The sequence below is a fragment of the Eumetopias jubatus genome, unplaced genomic scaffold, assembly GCF_037043125.1.
Source record: "Eumetopias jubatus isolate StellerSeaLion01/CBP00866 unplaced genomic scaffold, mEumJub1_p1.0 scaffold_1, whole genome shotgun sequence".
NCBI lineage: Eukaryota > Metazoa > Chordata > Mammalia > Carnivora > Otariidae > Eumetopias > Eumetopias jubatus.
In genome coordinates this window covers 193381064-193402512 of record NW_028274807.1, presented here as the reverse complement: position 1 = coordinate 193402512, position 21449 = coordinate 193381064, and the positions used below count along the sequence as shown (strand labels likewise).

General features: G+C 39.9%; 1 protein-coding gene and 1 pseudogene across 3 annotated transcripts in view; one reads left to right on the top strand and one right to left on the bottom strand.

Annotated features, from left to right (window-relative positions):
• The first annotated feature begins 334 nt into the window (after positions 1 to 334).
• LOC114214640 (TP53-regulated inhibitor of apoptosis 1 pseudogene) lies at positions 335 to 1362 on the top strand (annotated as a pseudogene).
• Positions 1363 to 7392: 6030 nt separating this feature from the next.
• ARHGEF3 (Rho guanine nucleotide exchange factor 3) overlaps positions 7393 to 21449 on the bottom strand; it is a 309795-nt gene continuing 295738 nt past the window's right edge. For all 3 annotated transcript variants that reach the window (XM_088027978.1, XM_028110363.2, XM_028110364.2), the window contains 3 exons: positions 14894 to 15064; positions 11361 to 11547; positions 7393 to 9596 (listed from right to left, as the gene is read on the bottom strand). In XM_088027978.1, the coding sequence (XP_087884104.1) occupies positions 9244 to 9596; positions 11361 to 11547; positions 14894 to 15064 (711 nt within the window). In that variant the 3' untranslated portion in view covers positions 7393 to 9243. The remainder of the gene's footprint in view (positions 9597 to 11360; positions 11548 to 14893; positions 15065 to 21449) is intronic.

Genomic DNA, 21449 nt, shown 5'->3' with positions numbered 1-21449 from the left:
CATTTTCCTTCTGCCTTAAGGACTTCTTTTGAAATTTCTTGTAGTTTTGGTCTCCTGGTAATGTATTCTTTCAGCTTTTTTATGTTTGGAAAGAATTTATTTTGCTTTTGAAAGATCTTTTCCCTGGGTATAGAATTCCAGGTTCAGTTATTTTTCTTTCAGTATTTTAAAGATATCACTCACCGTGTTCTTGGTTGCCTTGTTTCCAATGAGAAATCTTTTGTTATCCTTAACTTTGTTCTTTTGTACCTAACATGTCTTTTTCCACTGGCTACTTTTTCAGGTTTTCTCTTTATTGCTTTATTTTCTTTTAAAGATTTCATTTTTGGCCGCCGCCATGAATAGCGTAGGGGAGGCCTGCACCGACATGAAGCGCGAGTACGACCGGTGCTTCAATCGCTGGTTTGCCGAAAAGTTCCTCAAGGGGGACGGCTCCGGAGACCCGTGCACCGACCTCTTCAAGCGCTATCAGCAGTGTGTTCAGAAAGCAATAAAGGAGAAAGAGATTCCCATTGAAGGACTGGAATTCATGGGCCATGGCAAAGAAAAGCCTGAAAGCTCTTCTTGACCTTGACAGTCACCTTGAAAATAGACTCCTCCAATCAGGAAATTGAGGACACTGGATTTCGGCAATTAAGGCTGTGAAAATAGCCATCGATTTGATGATGAGTTTAGGAGGAAGGAGTTTTCTTTCCTCCTTGATTTCTCTCACTTGTAAAAGATGATGAACCCCATCACTCTGCTATGAGATGATTTCTCACTTGCTCTGGCATCCTGCAGGAACTCCATGTGCTTAAACTGAATGACTTCTTGGGATTATGGTTGCAATACTTGGTCTGGGATCAGCTTTAAATATCCTTTGTATGTAAATACTGATAAACCTGTCCAGATGATCAGGGCTGCCTGACCTCTTGAGTTTTGCTGCAAAGGACATTAGGTACATTGTACCTAAAGGGTTATTATTCATGGAAACAATTGGTTAGGATCTCTCTTTTCTCTCAGGGAGCTAAAGCTCTGAAAAGGGATCCCAGCACAACAGTTTTAATCAATGCTTGGGAGCACGGTTTTATTTTTATAATAACAACTTTTAAGATTGCTGGTGGACTGGTAGCCAAGAGGAAGACAGCTTTAAGAGTTCTCTGCCTTAAGAAGAGGTGTCAGATTTCTGATTAAGATGTGAAAGCTTGAAGAATGTTGCACACCATTTCTGAGCTCATAGTGTAGTTTAGGAATGAAGATCCTTGGAGTAACAATGGAGAAAGATCCTAAATTGCAAAGATTTGCTGTTGCCAGCTTTCAGCCCAAATTAAGCAAGCGAACCTGTATTATCATTAAACTGCCAAAATGCTGCCTTTAGTAAAATGGGAGAAGTTTGTTTTATTTGCCTTGTGTACCTATCCTGCCTGTAATGTTTGTAATCATGAAGATGGAATAAACTGTAACATTTAGTTTCAAAAAAAAAAAAAAAAAAAGATTTCATTTTTAAGTAAACTTTACACCCAATGTGGGACTCGAACTTAAAATCCCGAGATCAAGAGTTGCATGCTTTACCAACTGAGCTAGCCTTTATCACAGGTTTTGAACAATTTGATTATGATATGCCTTGTAGTTTTATTGTTTCTTATGTGTGGTGTTTATTAAGCTTGTTGGATCTGTGGGTGATAGTTTTATCAAGTTTGGAAAGATATTTGCAATTATTTCTTCAAATATTTTTTTCTGTCTCCTCTCTGTTCCTTTAGAGACTCCAATTACATGAATATTAGGACACTTATGTTTGTCTTGTGACACACTGATGCTTTTTTCATTAAAAAACTATCTTTTGTATTTGATGGTGAGTAGTTAATGTTGTTAATAGTTTATATCACTGATTTTTTTTTCCTGCAATGTGTAATCAGCTATTAATCTCATCCAGTGTATCTTTCATCTCATACATGATAGTTTGCATCTCTAGAAGTTAGATTTGGGTCTTTTTTTTTTTTTCATATTTTTCACTTCTCCACCTAACATTAAAAATATGGGACACAGTTATACCTTTTAATGCACTTTTCTTTTAATCCTAACATTGGTGTCCGTTCTGGATTGGTTTCAATTGGCTTTAGTATTTTTTTTCTTCACTATGGGTTGTACTTTCCTGCATGCCTTATAGCCCTTGATTAGATGTCAGGCACTGTGAATTTTACCCTGCTAGATGCTGGATAATTTTGTAGTCCTAGAAATAATTGAGTTTTGTTCTGGGGTGCAGTTAAGTTACTTGGAAATGGTTGATCCTTTTCAGCCTTTCTTTTAAGGCTTGTTAAGTGGAAACCAGAGTTGTGTTTACTGTAGAGTTAATTATTCCCCACTACCAAAAGTAGGCCCTTCTGAGTACTTTACTCAGTTATGATATTCTTCTGGTGTGGTTTGTGGGAACAGGCCCTATTCCCAGCACTGTGTGAGTTCCCTCTAATCCTTTTTGATAGTTTCCCCCACGCTTGGGTAGTTTCTCCACATGTGTGCACTGATGAGTACTCAGCTGAGCACCTGAGGGGGTCGCTCTGCAGACCACCACGGTTCTCCCTCCAGGCATTGCTCCCTTCTCTAAATCATGGCTGCCTTGGTCTCCCTGAACTCTCAGCTCCATCTCTTCCACTTAGTGAGTTCCCTTGACTCAGTCTCCACTGACGGGTGAGTGGTTTCCACTCTGCACTGCTGCCTGAAAACCCTCTTGAGGCCATAAGCTGGAGCAACCACAGGGCTCACTCCTTTGCTCTCCCTCTCTTAGGGCCACTGTTCTTCAATGTCAGATGTCCGGTGTCTTCAAAACCACAGTTTCATATATGTTGTCTTTTTTTTTTTTTTTTGGTTGTTTCAGATGAAAAGGTAAAGCTAGTCCTTGTTATTCCAGAATAGCTAGAACTCATTACTTTAAGGAGACTTAAACAAGAAACGCATTTCCTATTTTCCCACATAATTGCATTTCCAGTGCCCTTTCTTCTGTTGTGTGGATCCATATTTCCATCTGGTGTCATTTTTCTTCCATTGAAAGAAGGTCCTTTAACTTTTCTTGTAGTATCGGTCTGCTGGTTACGAACTCTTTTGGCTTTGGTATGTCTGAAAAAGTCTTTATTTTGCTTTGGTTTTTGAAATAGATTTTCATGTTTTTTCTCAGAAAACAATCCATCGCCACAATAAGAAACAGAAACACAAAATCCATCTTTGATGATTCCGCAAGATCTTTGTATCCTTGAACCATAACATGTGAAAATAGAATACAGATGGTGGAATAACGATGATGATGATGATGACGATGATGATGATGATAGCACATGTAATGTAATGTTTACGATGTCAGCCACCAGTATCTGTCAGGGGCATAGCAGGCTCTGCAGCAGATTCAAATTAGGTGAATTCAAGGAGAACTTCATAAGGGGACTTTATGCACTTGTGGGCAGGGTATAGGGACAATGCAGTCTCCCAGGGCTAGTGACAGTAGCGTTGGTACCCTCCTAGGCTGGCAAGCTTAATGGGAACTCAGAGAGGACTCCTTGAGGGGAATTGTGACTTCATGTCAAGAGATGCAGTTGGACCAAGGCAATTCTTTGAGAGAGCAGGGGGGAAGAAATATCTAACCTCAGCTGCTCCCTTCTCTGATGTTATGCAAGCACTTCCCTTTGGCCGGAAGCTACTAGCAAGAGAGCCCATTGATGAAGTACATGCAGGTGCTGCAGGCACATTAAAGGAAGGATCGGGTTAGGGAGTGGCTTTGGAGAGGTAAATGAAGATATCTGGCATTGCATCCTTGGATATATTAACGCGTTTAATCCTCCCCCAAATCCTATAAATTACTATTATTATCCTCAGCTGAACAAACAATGCAAGAAGAAAAACTCAACAGAATTATGATGCCCTTTAGTTTAGAGAAGACACGGCTTTCACTAAATAAGAACAAGATACTCTAAGAATAGGAACAATGATAGAAAAAGGGAAAAGGGGCGCCTGGGTGGCTCAGTCACTAAGCGTCTGCCTTCGGCTCAGGTCATGATCCCAGGGTCCTGGGATCGAGCCCCGTGATGGGCTCCCTTCTCAGCGGGAAGCCTGCTTCTCCCTCTCCTTCTGCCCTTGCTTGTGTTCCCTCTCTCGATGTCTCTCTCTCTGTCAAATAAATAAATAAATAAATCTTAAAAAAAAAAAAAAGCTTCCTTTAAAAAAAAAAAAGAAAAAGGGAAAAAATTTAGCAATAAAACTGTGATTGGGGTGCCTGGCTGGCTCAGTTGGTAGAGCACATGACTCTCGATCTCGGGGTTGTGAGCTCAAGCCCCATGCTGGGTGTCAAGGTTACTTAAAAAAATAAAAAAAAATTTAAAGATTTATTTATATGAGAGAGAGAGCATGGGGAGTGGGAGGGCAGAGGGAGACGGAGAGAGACTCCCAAGCAGACTCCCCGATGAGCGTGGAGCCCGACATGGGGCTTGATCTCATGACCCTGAGATCAAGACCTGAGCCAAAATCAAGAGTCAGAATTTTAACTGACTGAGCCACTCAGGCTCCCCAAAAGAAAATCTTTTAAAAAAACTGTGATAGCTAATCTTCTCCCCAAATTAATAGAAGGGTTATAAGATAAAGACAAGTAAGTCTCCCTGAGAGAAAACAAAATACAAGGAAATAAAAAGTAGGAATAAGGGATAAGAATATTTGAAAACCGATCAGGAATAAGAGAGCAAATCCACAAAGTTCAAAAATCTCTCTTTCTGGGGTTCCTGAAAGAAAAAAAAAAAACCCAGAAAATTGTGGAAAGGAAAACACCAAAGAAAAAATACGGATTTGCTGGATTGAGAAGACCACTCACCCCTCTTACAGTCATGCAGTACAAGGAATGAAAAAGACCAATCCCATACTTCTGAGAAATTTTCTAACACTGCATGTAAATTTAAAAGTATTAAATAACAACAAAGAAAACCATTAGCTCTTACTCATTTTCAAAGTGATTTCACATTCACTATCTCACTTTTTACATGGCCTGAGGGCTTAAAGTGTCCCTTCACAGACAGGGAAACAAATACACTGAATACAACACCTGCAGGATGATATTCTTCAAACCTTTCACAGATGAGTATCACAGTTCATTAACATTTAGGTGTGTTTGTGTGTGAACACCTATGTGTAAATAGACAAGTCAATTGGAATGCCCCTCCGGTTTCCTGAACTAGATGATCAGTTCTCAAAGATACAGAGCATGGTTTCTAATCCTTTGCTATGCTTTCCAGGTCAGTTGAGGAAGGGCTTAGTCTGGGTGGATCTACATAGCTGACTAATGTGCTAACCAAGCCCGGAGGAAGGAGATGTGACACTATGAGCTGTGATTGTTTTGTGCTTCTTTGCATAAGGCCCAGTAGGTGCAGTGAGTACAGTCACCTTTTCTCATTGTGTGTTCCTATGGGCAAGGTGTTAAATCTTCATGATCTTCGGATTCCTTCTGGAGGGTTTGGGTTTGAGGCACCCTCTTCAAATTCCCTTTCAATACCATAATTCCAGCATTCTGTCAATAAACAAAGATAGTTTCAGTTTACTGAGCCAACTGCATCAGTGAGAAGGGGTGTCCGGCATGGGATTTCTGCAATACCAAGGGGAATCAGGTGGGGAAAACAGCTCACGTAGAACTGTGTGATCAAATCTCCCCGAGAGTCCTCAGGCTTTTGGAGAATTAGTAAAAGGTGGACAGAGACAGAATGTAAATGGAAAGTTGAACAGCTTGCTCTCCAAGACAGTGGGTTGCAGTTTCCTGTACCCACAGAGACTTTGTGAAAATAACCCTGTTGTAATGAAGAGTCTTGCCTTCTCAGCTGCTGGAGACTGTGCCAGGAATGGAAATGAAAGCAGTCACTGGTGGTGACCACAACCAGAAGCTGAAACCACACTCTAATTTTGCACAAAATTGCTGGTTCTGACTCTTCTTTGCTTATGACTTCTCCTTTTGACTGCAAGGATTACATCTAGTTATGTGTAAAATAACATCTTGAGAATAGACTGAAGAAAACCATTTAGCCCTCAGTCATCTACTAACCCGCAACATGTCAGTATACTGCTAGGGATGCAGCCTCCTGGATCAAAGTCAGCACAACCATGGCAGTGAGAGGTGGATGGAACATCCAAAGGGGCACTGAAGAAGGACAAGGAGGATGGAAAGGAAGGAGGAGAAAGAAGAGAATGAGAGGAGTGAGTTTTCATTTGGGGAAAAAAGATGGACTTACATTTATGTGAGTATCTTGACTAATCTTAGAATTAGCAGCATGTTAAAGAAAATGGTGAGAGGTTATTACAAAGATGAGACTACCTACTGGCCTTATCGAGCCACCCTGCTACTGAGAATTGGTGACAAGTATTTAGCCTTTTCATCTAAAGACCACCTTTTGGGGGTGCCTGGGTGGCTCAGTTGGTTAAGCATCTGACTCTTGGTTTTGGCTCAGGTCATGATCTCAGGGCCCTGGGATCCAGCCCTGCACTGGGCTCCACACTCAACGTAGAGCCTGTTTAAGATTCTCTGTCTCTCTCCTCCCCTCCAAATAAGTAAAATTAAAAAAAAAAATGAAGACTACTTTTTGGAGGAATAAAACTAACCATTTTTTAAAGGATTTATTTATTTTTAGAGAGAGAGATGGGGGGAGGGGCAGAGAGAATCTCAAGCAGACTCCCCTGCTGAGCACAGAGCCTGATGTGAGGCTCAATCCCACAACCCTGAGATTGTGACCTGAGCCAAAATCAAGAGTTGTACCTTAACTGACTGAGCCACCCAGCTGCCCCAAAACTAACAATTTTTTAAAAAGATTTTGTATTTATTTGAGAGAGAGAGACAGAGATAGTGAGAGAGAGCATGAGCAGGGAGGAGAGGGAGAAGCAGGCTCCCTGTTGAGCAGGGAGCCCAATGCGGGGCTCAATCTCAGGACCCTGGGATCAGACCTGAGCGAAAGGCAGAGGCTTAACTGACTGAGCCACCCAGGTGCCCCAAAACTATTTTAATTAAAGAAAAAGTGGCATGAATTTCTAGTAAGAATTTCAAAGTAGAATTTGCCTTCTACTATTTGGTCTCAAGTTTCTCAACAGTCACCTATCCTAGCAGTGAGACTCAATACTCTTTTCCTATCACAATTATGACTTTCCACACAGTACAGATTCAAGATACAGTGGTTAAACATGAGTAAGTGAATAAGTGAATGAATAGAGAATACTTGAAAAAATAGATCTTAGAAATAGGAGTTCTGCAAAAGTTGTGATAGATCAAATTGAAGCATTTATTTCAACCTGCACCCTATTTTAGAGTTTGTATTTGGGCACAACAAGCAAAAATTCCAGAAAGAACCTCCCAGGAAGATAGCTGAAATTTGACATTTGTTGGGCACATACTGTACACAACGAAGGTGACATTTTAATGTAATTTATTTGAAATGCTTCCAGAAAAATTTAAGGCCATTATACAAAAACATTCATTTCATCAAAACATTCACTTTCTTCCCATAGGCCAGCACTTAACGGACCTCTTGTCTCAACACACTGACCAAAGTGGCCGATGGCTCCTGCAGAGAATGATTCACTCTTTCCTCCACCATCAAACATCGGTTCTCAGCTTATGTCTGCTTCTATCTGCAGCAGTTCACTCACTTGCTAAATCAGTAACAATTTGAGAAACAAAGCAATTTTAAATAAACTCATAATAGAAAAAAAAATTCACCATGTTTAAAATCTATAAATACAGAAATATGTTTTACAGGGTAAAATTGACCACAATATTTTTTCATTTTTGAAAAATAAGTAATATTACCTTGTTTTTATATTGATACATCTTGTCACACAGCTTCTTTGAATGCACATGTTAGATGTACATAATAAAATAACATAGCATTTACTGCTCTCTGTAAACTTGAAAGACACAGAAGATTAAAAAAAAACTTTTTGGCAATAATTTAGAATCATTACTACTAGTGCTGGTGTGGGAATAATTTTGCACAGGTCATCCTTAATATTTACACTCACAGGGAGCTTTTCTGTGTATTCAGTTAACTTTTTTTAAAGGTCGGCAGTCCACTCTGCATTGTAAATCAAGGCTAGACAAAGAGCTTACTAGTTTGGCTAACTGACCCCTAATTAATCATAGAGTTAATTAAAATTGGCCTATGGAGAATGTAATTATGACTCTGATCACAGCACAGAGCCAGAGACGGCAAAGTGATGACCCAAAAGCAGAGCAGGAAAACCCAAGGCGCTGGCCTTTCCCAGAAGGGCACTGGACCTTGTTTTTCTCTTAATGTTTCCCGCCTAAGGTCATGATGAAGCTCTTCTTCCAAACTCCTCCTTTTACATGTTTCTGTAAACAGAGTCACTGACTCACCTGCGGTCTCTTCCTCAGTGCTCCAAAATATGAGTAGGCCTTGGCACATGAAACAAAATGATAATGGTCCTTCTTATTAGCCTGCTGGGTATTCCCAGGACTTTTGAGTTCTATTCTGGTGTCTTCAGCTAGAAATGGCTCTCTAAGGCAAGCCAGCAACTATGACAGGCACCCCCCCCCCCACCCCAACCACCGCCGCTCCGGTGCAAATGCATTTCAGGTCAAGATTCAGAGCTGGCGGCTGCTTTCATGCTCGTCCTTTCAAGGTCAGACACTGTTCCACGTCCTAATAGATTATTGCATCAAATTTGCACTTGATGACACTGCAAGGTCAACACAGTGCTTCTTCCTTTGCACAATTAAGCGTCCAGCATCCCCAGGGATGTTTTCATGCTTTCTGGTTGGACAACATTGAACCAAGTTCACTGCAAGGATTGATCTTTTCCCGTTTTCCTGCACATACCATCACAATACACGAGTGACTTCCTCGTGCCGTTTGCCAGGCCCTGTAAATTCCATGCCTTCAGCTATCATGTCAAAGAGCTAGAAAAGCACTAGAGAAACAAGGGAGGATTCTTTTTAAGCAATCTACATGAAACAGTAGTTTAGAGAGTCTTTTCTATTTTTTAAAATCCAGCAGGACAAGTGAAAGTAACTTGTTCAAGTACCTCTCCATCCCTCCAGACACTTGTGAAATGCAATACAGGGTAAGAGTTGCCACAGACCCCAGCTTACACGGACAGATTGGCAGTTACAGTACTAGGGATAAAGATACAAGATACAAGAGACGGGGTCAACACGGTCACTAAAGTATTAAAAAGTGCTTCTCCAAACCGTTCCGTGTGTGGAATGCAAATACTGTACAGGTAATACACACGGCTCTGTCAGACGTTGCTTTCGATGTACCTGCTGTTCCCACAGGAAGAGTCTGTCTGTTCCATGCGCTCACAGTCGAGGCTGACCTCGCTCGTGTCCATACTACAGTCTGACTCACTGTCCGATTGGTCCATCTGCTCAAGTTTTGTTTCTCCCTGTGGCTCCTGGCTCCCAGTGGCAGGATTTAGGACTGGTCCCTCGGAGTCCAGCACCCCGGCCTGCCCGGCAGCACACACAACTGTTTCTTTGGCTTGACGAATGCAGTTGAGCCACTGCTGTTTGTTGAAGGTGTCGTTGGCTTGTAGTGAGTGGGTCTGACTTTGGGAACCGTTTTTGAAACTTACTCTGAAGAAGTTTTTAACTAGAAATGAAAAATAGATGTAAAAAAAAAAGAAAAGGTCAACGGACAGGTATTTCCCAGGCCAAAGATAACTGATATGGTGACATTAACACCCTGTACCTAGGGCAGACGTCATTAATTGATTACAAAATGTATCCCACTGGTCCAGGACATGGCTCAGCTCTACCCTGCAGCCACCATCAAGCAACTGGATTTCACACCAGCGTAGCTCTCAGTTCTCCCTGAGGCTGGCAAGTGGACATCAGTTTAAATCTGGGTGCATATTAAAATCCCCCGTGGGCTTGTTAAAAACATAATGCCCGGACCCTACCATTAAGAGACTAGGATTCAATAGGTCTAAGGTGGGCCTGATAATCTGGACTTTCAACCACTGCCCCAAGTTAGAGCCTTTTCAAGTTTAAGAAGCTCTGTGTAATATCAAACCATGTCCATGATCCTCCACATGATAACAGTACTTGCACATATAGTACCTAAATGACTGAGAAGATATGCAAAACTCAGAGCTGTTACAAATTCAGTTTCACTTTAAAATAAAAATACATTTTCATTACCTCCATAGGAGCTATGTGTATTTAAAAAAAATGGTAGCACACAATTTGGAAGACATTTTATTTAGTTTTACCAGCACATAACGGGCCCCGCATGACGCGTGCAATGCTTGGTTCGAAGAAATGGGTGTGTTCAGTCCCCTTGCACTATCCCTGGAACCAACGGTCTGGGAACCACCACTTCAGATAAATTCAGGCTCCACCTTTTGCTCCTGGGCAAGCGCCTTAACTTGTGTATGACTCAGCGTCCTTATTTGTAAAATGCGAGAAATGAAGAGGACCTATCTTGTAAGATTATTACGAGGGCTAAAGGTGGTAACGCGTGTGCTTCTACAACACCTGGTACATAGTTTGTATTCAAGAAATAGAAGTTGCCACCACCACCACCAGGGCGGAGGGACTAATGAGCAGGTCAGAGGCAGTACATATTAATTATGTTGACAATATGATGGCCCTGTTAACCCAAGAGGCTCAAATGTCACTTTCTCAAGGAAGACTTCTCTGATCATTTCCTCTAAAGCAAACCTCCAACTGTTATCCCTACTGGGCTTTAGTTCTCTTAACAGCACCTGAATATTTATTCATCATCTATCTCCTCTATCACAGTGTAAGCTCTGTAAGGGGGAGGAATTTGATGGTTTAGTTTCGTTTGACCATTTAGTATACTAGTGCCTGGAATGATATATACATCGATACTCAGTAAACACTGCCATTGTAGCTCCTCTTGGTTAATTTGTTTATTACATCTCAAGTTAGAGAAGCCCATTAGAATAATTACAGATGAATCCTCAACCCAGGTGACCATTCTTGATCCTCTTTAGGGATGATTGCCCTGGCTCTACAAGAGCTACCAGTAAGCAACTGGTATTGACACAGGGGCTATCTGGGATTAAGCATGCTTTTATCCAATGGAAGGAGACAGAGAGAAGTAATGTAAGGAGTACCTGTTATGTGCAGACAGGTTCACTTGCAGTATCTTAATCCTTATAACAACTTTATAAAGTTAGTATGCATACATGCCCATTTTACAGATGGGAAACTGAGGCTCACAGAGGTGGCACAAGGTTACACAAGTAGGGAGTAATGAGACAGCATTGGAATGTAGTGTGACTCCAAGGCCATGGCTACTTCTCTATCCACCAGCCAGCCACTCCCTCTGAACCACCACCACCACCACCAAACCATTCAACAGGTCAAAGCCAACAGCCATCCATACTTCTCTCATTGTTGCTAAATGCCCCACGCAGGGAGCCGCCCAGCCTCACTTCTCCATCCTGCAGGTCTTCCAGCAGAAGGTCCTTTACGGGGATTGGCTGCCGGTACAACTGGTAGCAGAGCTGCTCATTGTGGGTGACAGCTCGAGTGATCACAAGCACTTCTTGGAACAGGAAAACATGCAGTTTCTAGAAGAAAAAAATCCACAGGATTTCCCTAAGCGACTGCCTAATAAGAAGTTGATTAATGGACTTCTGTGGATAAGAGGTCCCCAGGCACCAGCTTCACACTGTATTATGAACTTCTAGGCTCAGATCTACCTCCAGAACAGAAGTTGGGCAACTTGGAGGTATTTCCAGATGCACCTAGTGCCTTTCCTGGAGGAGTGCCTCCCTGGGGCACCCACGGAGAAGGCCTTTCTGCCTACAGACGTCTGCAGCCAGGACTGCCGGCTCCAAGGACATCATCATATTGCATATTCACAACCTGTGCAGACACACACAACCTCCAGCTTCCGTAAGAAAAAAATGAGAAGGGGGAATAGAATAAAGGGAGCAGTGAAGGAAAAAGAAGTGAGTACCCCCACCCCCACCCAGGCTTTGGTTTATAGCACCCAATATAATCCTAAGAGATCATAATGAACAATAGTCTATAAAGGATACGACTGGCATATCAAAGCCTAATATTAATCTTTGCTTCCCAAACCCATAAAAACACTTGTTCCTTACGCCATAGAGCTGAGTATCAGCTCCATCCAGGCACACCAACTCGGAACACTGCCCATTCCCGAGGGAACCAGAGTGTGCTGTCGTAGCCACAAAGAAAGATGATCAAAGAACTGGTCCTTCTCAGTTATGTTCCTCAGAACCTCAGTGTTCTGAAGAGGCTGTGCTTAAAAGGCTGATGACTGATGTGTGTGTTGTGGGTGAAAAGAAAATCTCAAAAATAAAGGCTTGTCCCAAACCACATCATAAAAGCAATTTCACTGGGTGGAGCTGGGGTAAATTGGCTCCATTCAATTCCAAGTGCTAGACTCTTCTCACAGTTTGGAAATGCTAACGAACTGAAGTGAAAAGATCTACGACCTTTCTAGCTGGTTCTGGTTTTCCAATGGAGATATTTGGGAATGTGAACCCAGGGGTCTCAAAGAGGTGGAAACTCACATTAGAATCTTGTTTTGGGGCAGGAGAAGCATATTCAGCATTATCAGACAATTTTATATTTGGGAGAAAAGAAACTTGTGGATACCCCACCTACTCTGACACACACACACACACACACACACACACACACACACGTACTTGTAGAAATTAAAGCTTAACCAAATGTTGGCTGGTGGAAATAAAACTGATAATTTTGTACTGGGTGGGAGGAGACTGAGGAGTGAAAGTTTATCAAAAGTGCATTTAAACAGAGTAAAGCAAAAAATAACCAAGTTAAGGGCCTTTTTTCCTTTTTTTTGAGGGGGATATAGGAATAATGTTAAGACTTCTTTTGGGGATGGGGAGGGAAGGAGTTGGTCATTGTTTTATATACTAAACATTAGGGTTTTTTGTTGTTGTTGTTTTTACACTGTTTCTACTTCAACAATCCTCTAGCCAAGGTAGATAATTTGAACTCAGATTGTCTGGGAAACCTTTTAAAAACATCCCTTATTTATGAATGCTTCTTTTAGCCCTCAAACTATCAAGCTTTTCTTCTGACACAGCGCTTTGTTCCTAAAGACTTCTGTAATTCTACTGGGAAAAACAAGTAACTAAAACAAATCTCCCACCCCAACTACTATCTTTGTTTTCAAAAATCTATCTGCCTGAAATATGAACTAGAGTTCATCTTTAATGCCCTAGGCATAGCCAACCAGAGAGTCTCAGTCCTTGACTGAGGGACAGAAAGAGAATAGGTCTCATTCCATGTGGTGATATATCGTCCCAACCATTTCCCACAGGGCTTCTGAGAAAGAATGCTCAAGAAGCCAGAGTATCAGACATTAGAAGTCCACCAGTGTTTTCTGAAAATCAGCAAGAAGCAGAATGCAGCTTTCTAGCAATCAGTAACTGTAGTCAAACAAATACTTCTTCAAGCAGTGGCCCGTGACCAGTCTCAATACCTCTGCTGGACCATCACCTAGTTGGATCCCCAGCAGCTCTAATAATGGGCGCTATGATATGCACTCAGTGATTTCAAAGAACATTTCCAAGCCTGCTCACAAATGCCACTCCAAAGTCCAGGTCAAAAGGCTGACTCTTAAATCATCAAAGTTTTATTAAGAACTATTCAATCTAGTTTTGGCTTTCATTCTAAGAGTTGACTAGATACTGAAGATGAAATATAATAAGAGATTCTCTTTTTCGATGGCTTTCCCAACATTGAATTTAAATATCTATTGTATATAATAAAATCTATACATTATATAAATATACATTCCTATGTATAATATGTTTAAATTATAATATATAATAGACATATTAGCTTTAATTTCCACTGGCTACACATAAAAATAGCCTGGTGAGTCAAATGAATTTTGAGCTCTCATAAAATTCAAATCCATCCTTCCTTTATACAAATATTCATTCATTCATTCACTCACTCATTCACCTAACAGTACTGAGTGTTTAGTACATGCCAGGTCCCCATAATAGGTTCTGGGGATTAACAAGACATGGACTCTACCCTAAAAGATCACAGTATAATGGAAGATACTGACAGACATATGGTGGATAATTACAACCCACTGTAGTAAGTGCTCCAGGGAGATCTGTCCAAGTTGCTATAACAGGAGAGGAGGAACAATTTCAATATCTACTCAGGATTAAAAGCCAGGAAATTGGGCAGAGTTAGATATGAAGCCAGTTTTAAAGCAAAAACTGGTTTAAAATGGCAGTCTGTGGATGGGTACCAATCCATAAAAAAAGCAAAGAATTTCTCATAAAGCTAAGAGTTTCAACTTAAGAGCTGTTTTATCATACACTTTTTTATATTTGGGAGAAAAGAAACTTGTGGATACCCCACCTACTCTCTCACACACACACACACACACACACACACTCATATAGAGTGTGTTTTAGAAAGATCATATACTTTTTATATCCTGTTAAAATCACCCCTTGTTTTCTGATATCAAAGCCGGAGGAGATGTTAACTGTTCTGTATTTGCTACTGAAGGTCATGATCAAATGAAATACTAAGCTGGCAACCCAAATTCTTCCTGAATATATACTGGTAGTGAAATTTTAAAATATATATATAATATATATTTTCTGAAATATATAAAAATATATATTAATTATAAGTTGGGAACATAATACATATTATTTATATATAAATTATAATATATGAATATATATACAATGTATATAATTATATATATTTCCATATACATATGGGATCCTATATACAAAAGACACTGGAAAGCAATTTTTGTCTGAAGAATGTGACCCTGGGTAGGGAAGGTGGAGTAACAGCGGCTGGGCATCAAATGGATTAAGCATTGGGGGAGGCCCAGGATGAGACCACTGAGGGAGAGTAGCCACTCACCACCCCTCGATTGTTCTTCAGTTCTCCATGACAACACAGCACTCTCGAGTTGTCGATTAGAGAGTCTTTCTGGCCTTCTTCCAAGTAAAGAAGCCGCTCTTTGTAATAGCGGCACTCAGATTCCCCAGTCTTGGTGTTGATTTCTGCCACGATTCCCTGAATGATGTTTATCTATGGAAACAAAGAAGAAAGTATGGGGAAAGTAAGCAAACCATCCACACCAGTAAGTCCCAGGGGCTCAGCCTAGAAGGTCACCAAGATAGACTTGCATCTAATTCTGAGATTCTGTTATCTAACTTGCTGCTTTGGGAAAAGGCAAAAATAAATATATGCTTTGAATATATTGTGTCCATCTATCCACCTATACATATACACATAGATATACATATACACACACATATATATTTGTATACACATACAGGTATTTGTATTAAATATAAAGCTGATGTTGATGCATAATTTTATCTGAGAGGAAGAGATATAAGGTATAGCTTTTGCTATGCAGGACTCATAACTACTGAGCTCTATGTTGCACATTTCTTCAAACATGCTTACAATGTTGAAAATATAGGCATATAAAAACTTTAGCCAAGGAGAGAAAACAAAGCAGAATGTAGTAGCCCCAAAAAGGGATCATCTTTAGGGGTCTGAATCCAGTTTCAAGGTTTCCCTATATGTACTCAATCTAACCTACAAACAAGATTTGCAAATTGGGTGTGATGAAATGATTTGGATAGCTTTTTAGTGGTAAAACATAAATGATTTAAAAAGGACAGAGAACTAAAAATGGAAAGACACTAGGTGTAATGATGGGAACTGTTTGTCTCTGTACATACACTCACACCCATGCCTAGAGCACATGTGAATATGTTAGCGGTGGAGGGATTTCAGATCAAGGGTGGACACATTTGTTAATACAAAATGAAACAAAACAAAGCAGTAAGAGTACAAGCGCTCAGACACAATCAGTGGGCATTTATTCTGATATGTTGTTCTATCACATGGATCATATGTCTAAAAGATATAACATACTAAAAAACAAAGAACAAGAAATTAGTTGAGTAAAAACTCAAAGACACCAACCAAAGGCAAAATGATGACTTCCTCAGCAGGGTCCTCTGTCCTCTAAGAGTGAAAAGACCAGCAGTCCCATCTTTTTTATGGTAGTATTATTTTTTTAAGTTTTTATTTAAATTCCAGTTAACATAGAGTGTAATAGTAGTTTCAGGTGTACAAATGATTCAACACTTCCATACAACACCCTGTGCTCATCACAAGTGTACTCCTTAATCCCCATCATCTATTTCACCCATCCCCTAAACCCCTCTGGCAACCATCAGTTTGTTCTCTGTAGTTAAGAGTCTGTTTCTTGGTTTGCCTCTCTCTCTCTCTTTCTCTCTTTCTCTCTCTCCCTCTCTTCCTCCCTCTTTTTTCCCCCTTTGCTTGTTTCTTAGATTCCACATATGAGTGAAATCATATGGTACTTGTCTTTCTCTGACTGATTTCACCTAGCATAATACTCTCTAGCTCCATCCATGTCATTGCAAATGGCAAAATTTCATTCTTTATGGCTAATATTCCATTATATATATAGTTATATATATGTACACACACACACACACCCCATGTTCTTTATCCATTCATCAGTCAGTGGACATTTGGGCTGTTTCCATAATTTGGCTATTGTAGATATTGCTGCTGTAAACATTGGAGTGCATGTATCCCTTAGAATTAGCATTTTTATATTCTTTCCGTAAATACCTGGTAGTGCAATTGTTGGATCATAAGGTAGTTCTATTTTTAACTTTTTGAGGAACCTCCATTCTGTTTTCTACAGTGGCTGCACCAGTCTGCATTCCCACCAACACTGCAAGAGAGTTCCTCTTTCTCCACATCCTTGCCAACACCTATTGTTTCTTGTTTTGTTAATTTTAGCCATTCTGACAGGAGTGAGGTGGTATCTCATTGTCGTTTTGATTTGTATTTCCCTGATGATCAGTGATGTTGAGCATCTTTTCATGTGTCTGCTGGCCATCTGTATGTCTTCTTTGGAAAAATGTCTATTCATGGCTTCTGCTCATTTTTTAATTGGATTATTCATTTTTGGGGCATTGAGTTGTTAAGTTCTTTTTTTTAAGATTTTATTTATTTATTTGAGAGAGAGAGAATGAGAGATAGAGAGCACGAGAGGGAAGAGGGTCAGAGGGAGAAGCAGACTCCCCGCTGAGCAGGGAGCCCGATGAGGGACTTGATCCCGGGACTCGAGGATCATGACCTGAGCTGAAGGCAGTCGCTTAACCAACTGAGCCACCCAGGCGCCCCTATAAGTTCTTTATATATATTTGATACTAACCCTTTTTCAGATGTATCATTTGCAAATATCTTCTCCCATTCTGTAGGTTGCTTTTCAGTTTTGTTGATTGCTTCCCTCACTGTATAGAAGCTTTTTATTTTGATGAAGTCCCAATAATTAATTTTTGCTTCTGTTTCCCTGGCCTCAGGAAACATATCTAGAAAGAAGTTGCTACAGCTATTGTCAAAAAGGTTACTGCCTGTGTTCTCCTCTAGGATTTTGATGGTTTCCTGTGTCACAGTTAGGTCTTTCCATTTTTGATTCCATTTTTGAATCTATTTTTGTGTATGGTGTAAGAAAGTAATCCAGTTTCATTCTTTTGTATGTTGCTGTCCAGTTTTCCCAAAACCATTAGTTGAAGAGACTGTTTTTTCCATTGGATATTCTGTCCTGCTTTGTTGAAGGTTAATTGACCATAGAGTCGTGGGTTCATTTCTGGGTTTTCTGCTCTGTTCCACTGATCTATGTCTATTTTGGTACCAGTATCATACTGTCTTGATCACTACAGCTTTGTAATATAACTTGAAGTCTGGATTGTGATGCCTCCACCTTTGCTTTTCTTTATCAAGGCTGCTTTGGCTATTCAGGGTCTTTTGTAGATGCATACAAGTTTTAGGATTGTTTGTTCTAGCTCTGTGAAAAATGCTGTTGGTATTTTGATAGGGATTGCATTAAATGTATAGACTTCTTTGTTAGTATAGACATTTTAACAATATTTGTTCTCCAATCCATGAGCACAGAATGTCTTTCCATTTCTTTGTGTCATCTTCAATTTTGTCATTAGTGTTTCATAGTTTTCAGAATACAGATCTTTCACCTCTTTGGTTAGATGTGTTCCTAGGTATTTTATTGTTTTTGGTACAATCGTAAATGGGATTGATTCCTTAATTTCTCTTTCTGCTGCTTCATTATTGGTGTATAGAAATACAACCAATTTATATACATTGATTTTGTATCCTGAGAATTTACTGAATTCATTTATCAGTTGTAGCGATTTTATTGGTGGAGTCTTCTGGGTTTTCTACATAGAATATTATGTCATCTGCAAATAGTGAAAGTTTGACTTCTTCCTTGCTGATTTGAATGCCTTTTATTTCTTTTTGTTGTCTGATTGCTGTGCCTAGAACTTCCAGTACTATGTTAAATAACAGTGGTGAGAGTGGACATCCCTCTCTTGTTCCAGACCATAGAGGAAACACTCTCAGTTTTTCCCCATTGAGGATGACATTCGCTGTGTGTTTTTCATATATGGCCTTTATGATTTTGAGGTATGCTCTTTCTAAATCTACTTTGTTGAGAATTTTATCATGAATGGATGTTGTGCCTTGTTAAATGTCTTTTTCTGCATCTATTGAAATGATCATGTGGTTCTTATCCTTTTTTATTAATGTAGTGTATCATGTTGGTTGATTTGCGAATACTGAAGCACCCTTGCAGCCCAGGACTCACGTTATTAGCAGGAAAGAGCTTAACAGATGAGAAATGGTAATAAGGTCTCTTCTTGGTTACATTTACTTAATGGAAAAACAAAACAATCTCTGAAAAGCAAGATTTTTTTTAAAAGAAGACTTTACTCAGTGAGAACTTACCAGATCTTGTAATGTGTTAAAGTGGCAGTGAATTCTAAGATTGTTAAGTGATTATTTTTCACATTCTAGTGAAATGATACCTTCTGCCCAAAGCCAACTGGATAAAACTTCTACCCAGTTAGAACTCTGGCATTTCCATGCAAGTCTGACAGAAGATCTTACAGCTCTGAGTTGAAGTCTGGTGACTATACCCTATGAACAGATGCATAATCTATATATTTTTGTAGCTGTTATGAGTTTTAAAGCTCATTTATTCTTTTCTCTATCTCCCAAATTTTGGCGGTAGCACTACTTTGATAATAAATACATCTTTTTAAAAAACACAGGCTTTTTGTAGCATAAAATAATTTTTTTGGCTTTTAATGTCAATGTGACATTAAATATAAGTCCTATGAAATTAACCTGAGTTTTACTAACATAAAATAAATAATAAATAGAACGCTTTGATACACAAACTTTCTCTTTGTTTTTTCCCCCCTCTTGGTTTTCAGACATGCCTGGTTATTGTTACTTTCAAAAAAAAAAAAACCAAAAAAAAAAAAAAAGAAAAAAGAAAAGGAAACTTCACAAAACATACTAAACTTATGACTCATCCTTCAAATTAATTCAATTAATGCTTGTTGAGCATCTGTCCAGTGTCAAACTAGATGGTATCATTCAAAGAAATGAGACAGGGTCCCTGCCCTCAAGAAGCCTTAAAATATATGGGAGGTACCTGACAAATTCTTTTATGTCTACCTTAATCTTTAACCTTACTACCCTTTTAATATGTTGTGGAATCCATACTTTTTCCTTGCTTTTAAAGGTCTTAGCATTAATTGCTGTGGCTCTTTTTAGAGTTTACTATTACTAGGTTTACCTGGCATTAACTGGGTCTTGAGTCAATTTTCTGAGGTTCCTGCAAGTATCCAGGAGACCAGAAAAATGATGTACTGTAGGCATAAATATGTGTGCACTTCCTAATTTAACTCAGGGACTGAACAGCTGACATATCACATGAAGATTAATAAACTCACACAGCCCAGTGGTTCCTCAGGCAGCTATGACTACTGTCTGATGCTACTTCTTTCTCTGGTGTTTGAAAAACTAGAGAGACCAAATGATAGAAACAATCAGCGTTATTCTACATTCTTTGCGGACATTATAATAGCACTTCTGGGCCTGCTTTCATTTATTAAAAATCTTGTTTTGTAGTTATATCCACCTCTACACCATAAGCATCTAATCTCTGCACTTTTTTTTAAGATTTATATATTTGAGAGAGAGAGAGAGAGAAAATGCAAGTGGGGGGAGGGGCAGAGGGAGAGAATCTCAAGCAGACTCCCTGCTGAGTGCAGAGCCCAACCGGGGCTTGAGCCCAAGACCCATGAGATCATGGTCTGAGTTGAAACCAAGAATGGGACGCTCAACCGACTGAACCACACAGGTGCCCCTGTATTGGTTCTTGAGAGGTATTTATTGTGCAGAATCGCAGGGAGGAATAAAGGTGTATATAGCAGATTGCCAATAGCAAACAGTCATGGTGGTTGTGCATTCAAGTTCAATTCATTGTTGCACCTCTCATCAGGGTTCAAACTGAAGGGAAAGGACCAGTAAAGCAAGACGATGACAAATACCTGGTAACAGAGCAGGGGTTAAGCCCACACATGCCGTAATCATCATCCTCAAAGCGGAATCTAAAAGCCCTGCCTGGTTCCTTGTGCGGTAATGTCATCTATTCGTAGGCTTGTGACATGAACCAAGAATAGCAGCCAGCATGGCAGGAACAGCAGGACTGTTCTCATTGATTCCAGTGATTTTTTTTTTTTTTTAAGGAGTTGGGGAACAGTGGCGGGCGGAGTGAAGAGATGGTCTGCCAGATCATTTGTTGGCTGAAACAATCCTTAGAATTTAAAATGATAAACAACCAGACCTCTGGACTATCTAAATATCTGAAGTTCTATTTAAAAATGTTCTCCTTTGGGGGAAATTTCTATTAACCCTCCAAAATACTGTTAAGAAATTCTAATAAAGATGTGGTAGTTTATGCATTGCAGTAAAAGCAAGACCTTTTTTAGATCTAATTATAGGACTGGACACTTTGGTGTAGAAGCAATTTACTTATTAGGGTCTCTGATTTTTCCCTTTTCATAGGTGGAAAATCTATTCAGGGAACATGTAATTCAAGCTACGTTGGTACTATGGGTTTTATGTTTATCAGGCATTCACAATGTACCCAAGAGTACAGGGCTAAATTTTTTTTAAAGATTTTATTTATTTATTTGACAGAGAGAGACACAGCGAGAGAGGGAACACAAGCAGGGGGAATGGGAGAGGGAGAAGCAGGCTTCTCGCGGAGCAGGGAGCCCGATGTGGGGCTCAATCCCAGGACCCTGGGATCATGACCTGAGCTGAAGGCAGACGCTTAACGACTGAGCCATCCAGGCACCCCAAGAGTACAGGGCTAAATATTTCTGTTCATCTGGGTTAATGCCCAGAGGATTTTGAAAAGAAGGGAAAAAAAAAAAACCCCAACATTGCTGTGCCACTATTGTATAAGTGGGCATTTAGAAGACTTGCTTTGCAGACATTTTCAAATGTGGGTCTGCCATGCTTCACACACAAATCTGCCTGA